An 8,206-nucleotide genomic window follows, 5' to 3' on the forward strand; every position below is an offset into this window, starting at 1 on the left:
TTGCTGCCCTATTAGCTTCTTGCCTTTATTAGAATGAGCTTTATTCTCGATGCTGAATTGTATCTTAAATACTTTGTAACTTCCCATTAATTTCCTACAAGCATTTTATTTACTCATGTCTAAATAACCCATAGAAATAATCAGAGAAAGGGAATTAGGAATTTCTCCTCAGTCAGATGTAAGTAAAGGCTGATTTAGGATTTTCAGGAATAATGCTTGGAAGGTTATGACTATAATATATAACTGAATAAGTTTTGAGAAAGTGCACTAGCTGTGCTTTTTCCACAGACTGCCTCATTCAATCTCGTTTCTTGTTAATGGGTGAGATGTTCTTAGTGTCATATTGCTCCTCTTCCTTACTTTTTAATGTCCAATACATGGAGGTTGAGTGGTATGTTGATATGAATAGGTCTTTAAGGTGACCTAAGAAAACCAAGGCTCACTTCCTTCCTAGGCCTCTGCAAACACTTACATAAATGCTTAACTTTAAGTACACAAGTAGTCCCACTGAAGTCAAGCACATGTATAAAGTGTTGGATACAAAAAGGAATACTTCTTCCTGGTTTTCACTTGTTTTGGACTCTGAAAATAAGGTATTTTGGTGGGCCTTTTTGTTTAGTTGTTGGGTTTTGAGTTTTGTTTTTTTAAGACAATGCCTTTTTAATAGTAGCTAAGTGTTGTCTTTGTCAGACCAGGTACCTCTGGCAGACATTTCTGAATTTTGTTTCAAGGTTGTTGGGGTTTTTTCCCCCATCAAGAATACTTAATTAGTGTGTGTTGTAGAAATCGTTTCAGGTCACACTTCAAATGTTTCTGTAGTGAAATATTGGAGAACAAGGAGGAGCTTTTTTTGTGGTTTCTCTGTTATCCTAATATTCTACCTTAGTTGCCTTCCAGCATTAAAACCAAACACTTTTTTTAAAGCAAAAGTTTAAATTGCCACCCACGCTTGTCCATTTTCATTGCCCTTTAGAGCACTTGCTTATGCTTGCAAGGAATCAGACCACAATAAGTCTGGTATGGAAGATGTTTGCATAATGCATGGAAGCTAAAATGTGTTTGGGAAACATAGTTCCTGTGTGGCAACAAAACACTATATTTTCACACTTTAGTTTAACTTTAATTGCCTACCGTTAGAAAACTGAAAAATAAGTAGAAATTAACTTTCTTGCCTACTTTGGATTTCTTATTACATTAAATAATACAGTTGACTTGCATTTTAGATTACATATTCTATATTTACATAGAAATACTTATCTCTCTCTCTTTTTTTTTTCAAGTGCTTATAACACTCCTAAACAACCTGATATTCGTTTCAAAAGGAACAAACATCACAAAGGGTCAATCTACTGTGTGGCATGGAGTCCCTGTGGACAGTTGTTGGCTACTGGTTCTAATGATAAATATGTTAAAGTACTACCTTTTAATGCAGAAACTTGTAATGCAACAGGTAGGGTGTATGTATATATACTGGTATATCATGTTATCATTTATTTGGGATGGTCATATTAGTGACAAATGGCAAAGTAACTTGAGTTATGCCTGTCATTATGGTAACGAGATGTATTAGGCTGTGTCTACACTGCCTCTTTCAGCGCTAAAACTTTAGTCGCTCAGGGGTGTGAAAAAACATCCCCCTGAGTGACAAAAGTTTTAGCACTGAAAAGCGCCAGTATAGACAGTGCTCCCGGCGATAAACCTACTGCCCATTGTTCGGGGTGCTTTTTGTTTTGTTTTTTGTATCACCAAGAGAGCTCTCCCCCAGCGATAAAGCGTGTCTACACTGCTCACATCACAGCACTTCCGCGCTGTAACATGGGCAGTGTATACATACCCTTAGAGTATCACACCTAGTCCTGAACCAATTGTAGATTAGAATGCTGCCAAACCTGGGCTCCAGATCAGTAACTTTAAGTACCTGATTTGTACTTACTCATATTTTGGGGGAAAGCGAAATGCTGCTTGGAAGTTTGAAGTACTAGAAGATATTCAGCAGCAACAGATTAATGACTAGTATGCAGGTGAGATCAAAGAAAGTTTATTTTGAGGTACCTGGCATACTTTTTTGGTTTCTTTAAGAAAAATATTAATAAATAATCAGAATCTGACCGAAGGTTTTGGTAAGGAATTTCAAGATAATTAGCCTATTTTTAACTTTGGTAAATGTATTCCAGGATAATCCAGTCACTGAAGTACAGATAACCTTATGGGACTTGGTCTTTCAGCACAAGCATAAATATGCTTCTTATTTTGATGTCACTGGTTTAATATTACAATATTATTTCAGTTAGATAACTGTGTGGGATTTTTTTGTTAACTGAAATAAAATACCATGAACAAACATATTGAAGTCTAGCTCCAGAACTGAGAATCAACTATTGGTTGAACATCAAGGGTATGTCTGCACACCAAAGAAAAAACCGATGGTTGGCCTGTGCCAGCTGACTCAGATTCAAGAGGCTTGGGCTGCAGGGCTGTTACATTGCTCTGTAGACTTCCAGGCTCCAGCCCTAGGACCCTGTGAGGTGGGAGGGTCCCAGAGCTCAGACTACAGCCCAAGCCCAGAAGTCTACACAGCAATGGAAACAGCCCCATGGCCGACCTGTGAGCCCAAGTCAGCTGGCATAGGCCATGCATGGGTTTGTCTTTGCTGTGTAGACATACCTAATAAGATGTGAACCTCTCACAGAGGGATTAACTAATATTGAAGAAACAGAAAGTTAATATATTCTGATACACAGAAACCTGTCAGTTTGCCCGTTCAGTGTAAAATTTTATCCTATTTTATGAAGTTATATTCTCCCCCTTGAAATTATTACATGTATCAAACTCAAGCTTTTTAATTAATACTAATGCACTATCACAATAACGGCTTAAACGATTACATAATTAATTTATACTAAACAATGTATATCTCACTCTGTTCTTGGTTTATTTTAAATTTTTTCAGGACCAGACTTGGAGTTCAGTATGCATGATGGGACAATTAGAGATCTTGCTTTTATGGAAGGCCCAGAAAGTGGTGGCGCTATTTTAATTAGCGCTGGAGCAGGAGACTGTAATATTTACACAACAGACTGCCAGCGAGGTCAAGGCCTGCATGCTCTGAGTGGCCATACTGGTATGTTTATAAAAATGCAACAGTAACAATCTGTTCTATGCACTGGTAACAAGCGACCAAATCATGCTCTTCTTATGGACAGCACCTCTGTCTTATCAAAAGTGAGCTCAGGAGAGATTTTATTTCATTAATCTAGACCATTACGTATTTTAAGCCCTTTGTTTCCCTGTGAATGCTAGGGAAGATGTAGAGCAGGGTCTTGCCATTGTACTGGTGGCACTTCTTCAGTCCCTGCCACATTGAAACCTTTCCCAAGAGATGCATATATTTGGAGTAACAGATAATGAAGTGAGACCTACAGAAATCTGCTAACAAAGGCTCTCTGAAGAGACCTAGTTGATTATCTCCAACTCTCTGATCCATCCAAGACTACTACTTTCTTCAAACCAAAATATAACATTTAATCTACTAATTGTATGCTGCTGATGACCCTACTTAATGTGTAAGTGCATATTCAGAACAATAATATGTAGAGAATTCAGTAGTGATCTTTAAACAATGAGTAATACTAGTAAAGTAAAACATGTTCTTATCTACAGGTCATATTTTAGCACTTTATACCTGGAGTGGGTGGATGATTGCATCTGGTTCCCAAGACAAGACTGTAAGATTCTGGGATCTTAGAGTACCGAGTTGTGTTCGTGTAGTTGGAACAACATTTCATGGAACTGGTAAGACTATTGCTCTTTTCGCACCGACTAAAAAACTTCTTGCACAATTACATATTTTAAAGATTTTTCTTGTCATTGGTTTGCTGAAAACAGGGATCTTGCATTGTAAAATGAGGACTTATGGCTTGTTCAAAACAATCCCCAGTTGCTCGTTTTAAAAAAACAACAAAAACTTGGTATATTCATTCAAAAACTGGTTAGTTCTTTGCTTTGTGACCTTTTGATATTATTAGCTATTTATACAGCACCATAAGCTTACATGATGCTCTAAAACAGAGAAAACGTACAACCTTACCCCCAAAAAATCAACACTTTAGACTGACAAACTGCCTTACAAAGAATGACACGCTTTGTAACAGTGATATTATTTTATTGATAACAAATGTAAACATGGTGGCTGCAAGGAATATTAGGCTGTTAAAAAAGTCAACCTTGGAGTTAAATGTGGCTTCTGGAATTTGGCAAATCTACTGTCGTGTAAAGGACATAGGACTCTACCTAGCAAATGTCCATATATAGTTAATGCAACACTTCCAAACTGATACAGCTCAAGTCAAGAAATAATAACATGTTTTCTCAAACTCCAAAATGCAAATGTACAAAGGATGGTGTTTGTCTAAACTGCAAATGTACAAAGGATGGTGTTTGTCTAAACTACAGATGTACAGTAATCTACACAAGAAGTGTTTTGAAAAAAAGTGAGTCAGGTACAGAACTTGTTTTCAAAACAATCTCTTTATTGCCAATATATTTCTAAATGAATTATTCTGCTATGGATTCTAACTATGCAGAAAATTAAAAGCCCGCCAACACTCTTGGATATTCCCTTTTTCTGTGATGAAACATTGAGCAAATATTCCTAATCTTTTTCCACTGTTAAACACAATTCTCTGATGCAGCTTTAACTGTGACTTTGCTACCACTCCACAATTAGAAATCAACATATGCTACAAGGCAAACTATACAATGGGGGCAATACAACATAAGACTTGTCTTTTAATATAGACAAAATTGGCTGAAAGTACATTTAACTTGGCTAGATATGTTCTTTACCTTTTTTAATATTAACAGTTCTACAAACATCTCTCAAACCTTTCTATGTTCAAAAGAATGCAGAACATATCCATAAGTCTATATTAGTTTATGGTCGGCATTTTCTTCTTATAGGTAGTGCTGTAGCATCTGTAGCTGTTGATCCTAGTGGTCGCCTCCTAGCTACAGGGCAAGAAGACTCCAGTTGCATGTTGTATGATATTCGAGGAGGACGAATGGTACAGAGCTATCATCCTCATTCCAGTGATGTTCGTTCTGTTCGCTTCTCTCCTGGGGCTCACTACTTGCTCACAGGATCTTATGATATGAAAATAAAGGTGACAGACTTGCAAGGTAATTCATCAGATGTGAAGTGTTTTAAGCAAAATTGAGCAGTGAAGTGTGTTTTGTTAATAGCGGTTTTAAGAAAGTTTGGATCAAAAGAGATTCATTTCTGAAAATGTAGAAATCTGAAATCTATTAAGGCTATAAAGTGAAATTTAAAAGGTTTAGAATACACGACTATTGGTTCTTGTCAGCTCACAACAGATTGCTCTTATTGCAGTCAAGACTATAGTCTGACATATAAATATGATTAAGGAATATAATTGCAGTATGGGAAACAACTTGCAGCTGTTTAATCACTGGACCTCTGCTTTGAGGTGGTGTGCAGAAAACTCAAACCCACAAAGAAAAAAATCATGCTTGGCTTACCTTTTTGGTGAGGGGGGGAGTGGGAGGGATTAGTCAAAAGTCCTTCAATTAACCTGATTTTTATGGACCATTAATTTGTATTTAAACTGTAGTTTATGGAAATACCAGTGTTGCAAACAGTTGTATTGTACCTAACACAATAGAGTCCCAGCCTGGTTGGCCTCTAGACACTGCTACAGTATAAATGTTAAAAAATTATTTATAGCAGTCAGTTTTATTGATTATAGAATTTGAAAGGAGACTGTCATGGGCCTTCCAAACCAAAATAGACTTTTCCCCCTTTAATGTGAATGAAAAGGTTTGTGTGCATTCTTCCTGTAAGCATATTCTTGAGGTATCTTTAAATTATCACCTAATGAAGTAATTTGTTGTTCAGCAAGTGAAATAGATATGTAGAGTTTATTCAAGAAAATTATTCTAAGTGTTCACGAAACAAGTAATTATTTCTATTCCTCTCTCCTAGGGGACCTTACTAAGCAACTTCCTATTATGGTGGTAGGGGAACATAAGGACAAAGTGATTCAGTGTAGATGGCATACGCAAGATCTATCCTTCTTGTCATCTTCTGCAGACAGAACTGTAACACTTTGGACCTACAATGGGTAGAGTGCAACTAAAGGCAATGTATGTAGATAAAGCACAGAGAAATAAGACTACTGGACTGTAAAAATAATAATTTAGGGATTCAAAGAGCAGCATCTGACCAGGAGAGTGTCTTAGCAAGAAGAGGCGCTTGTCACAGATTTTCTGATTGGTAGGAGGTCTTGGTGTGTTAGTATTATTTTGCAGTGCTTTCAGTCTTCCATGTGAACTCTTGCTGCTGTGACCTATTGTAGTCTTGTTGCCAAAGTCTGTTGGAAGAGCTCTTATGTTGTCAATGTGCACTCAAAGTAAGATTAATGATGTGTTTACAGTTTAGTATTAATTGCATTCCTTGGTCTTTGCCTCAATGACAATTTTATATAGAAACTTAAACCGAATTACACTTTTAATCAACTCAGTAACTAGTTCCACATAAATGTAGAAGATAAAAATTTACTTCTGCTGTTTCACACTTCTATTGTATGCATCACTTGTCAACCAGAGGTCAGACTTTTTTTTTTTCCTTTCCACGCTTTCAGCATTGTTTGTGTGTTGTTTTTTTTTTTAGTACATATAATTGTAAAATTTAAAGGTGACTAGGCAGTAAGTGCTTCTTGATTATAGTCCACTATATAGTGTGTTTTGCTTTTCACCTAAACTGGGGGAAGTGTTGCTGTTTTTACTAGGTGATATTGTTTTCAACATGCTGACGTTGAAAACAAAAAGTAAAATGTTGGGTTTGCTCCAGAAACCATGTAATGTTTCATTTTGAATGCAACAGAATACCTCTGTGTATAATGTACTGTAGAAAAGAGCATGGATTGGCATCAGTTATCACAGTGAGCTAAATGGTTAGCTGTACTCTTAAAGAAAAATGGTACCATTAACACTTAGACAACAGCATGGCTTAAAATGCTGTTTGCATGATAATTTAAATTAAAACATTTAACTTCCCAGTCTAGAAGCATATTTGGATTTTTCTTTCTTGCACTGTTTATGTAATGCAGAATTGCAGTTTTATTTCTATGAAAATTTAGATTCTAATGTTTAAGTATTGTTATATTTTCATATTGTACAGTTCCTTTTAAATTAAAACCTTAAATTTTAGGTTATTTATTTATTTGAAATGCAGTTATTTGGTTTTAATAACGACTAAATTATCGGTTCACTCTAGCAAGCATTTTTTAACTAATTGTATAAAAGTGAAAAGATTATTATGGAAGTGTATCTCTGCTATAATCTCAATAAAGACCTCTGACACCTGAAAGCACAACTCCTACTTATTTCACTCATAGTCTGGTCTCTCTTATACTACTTCTATAAATCTCCAAGTTTCAACTCTAGGTTTACATGTTATTAAAAGATGAAGACTTTATACCTTCCATATCCTTTTTAGTAGCTGATTTAGCAGAGCTAATGTATTATAGTAAATTACTTGGTTATAGAAGCCTGTTCTTGTTCTACATATAGACCCCCCCCCCCATGCAATTTTGAAGTTAAGTCTGAATTTTAGTTCTTCTGTCCTGTCTTGTTTCCATACGTATAGCTGGTTGGTGATCTATGGTCTCAGTCACACAATATTGTAACACACTGATTGCACGTTAAATTCTAGCAATTTCCCTGCAATAGATCTTATTCAAAATTTGAGCATCTTATTTCAACTGAATTCCTGACTACCACAAAACTTCAGTTTCTCTTCCATTCTTTATTTCTGTGTCCTAATCACTGCTTCCCTGTTGTGATTCGTATTAGCACTGCAGCTGTACAGATTCTGATTTTTAACACTTGAGAGATTCCAAGCTTATCTTCGGTGTGCTTCTGAGAATACCCACACAACATATTTCCTCCCCAAATGGTGTCTTGTCCGCAGCTCCACACAAATTATTCGAAAAGGTAAAACATTCTAATCCGTTATTCTGGTACAAGAGAAACCATACAGAAACCTGCAGCATGACATGTCACAGTAGGCGGGAAGGTGTAGGGGAGAGAATTAGATCACTCAAGGACTGGCTACACAACCTTTCACCTTTTCTGATTTTTAAATCCATCTGATATTGGTAGAAATATTCAGCTGCTTGTTCAGCGG

At 36.3% G+C, this 8,206-nt stretch overlaps 1 protein-coding gene across 7 annotated transcripts in view; it reads left to right on the forward strand.

The window, feature by feature from the left end:
- Positions 1 to 7,380, forward strand: part of WDR47 (WD repeat domain 47) — a 38,251-nt gene extending 30,871 nt beyond the window's left edge. For all 7 annotated transcript variants that reach the window (XM_073356797.1, XM_073356798.1, XM_073356799.1 and 4 more), the window contains 5 exons: positions 1,281 to 1,450; positions 2,951 to 3,121; positions 3,661 to 3,792; positions 4,960 to 5,178; positions 6,002 to 7,380. In XM_073356797.1, coding sequence (XP_073212898.1) covers positions 1,281 to 1,450; positions 2,951 to 3,121; positions 3,661 to 3,792; positions 4,960 to 5,178; positions 6,002 to 6,144 — 835 coding nt within the window. In that variant the 3' untranslated portion in view covers positions 6,145 to 7,380. The remainder of the gene's footprint in view (positions 1 to 1,280; positions 1,451 to 2,950; positions 3,122 to 3,660; positions 3,793 to 4,959; positions 5,179 to 6,001) is intronic.
- Positions 7,381 to 8,206: the final 826 nt, after the last annotated feature.

This window comes from Lepidochelys kempii, chromosome 8 (genome assembly GCF_965140265.1).
Source record: "Lepidochelys kempii isolate rLepKem1 chromosome 8, rLepKem1.hap2, whole genome shotgun sequence".
NCBI classification, from domain to species: domain Eukaryota; kingdom Metazoa; phylum Chordata; order Testudines; family Cheloniidae; genus Lepidochelys; species Lepidochelys kempii.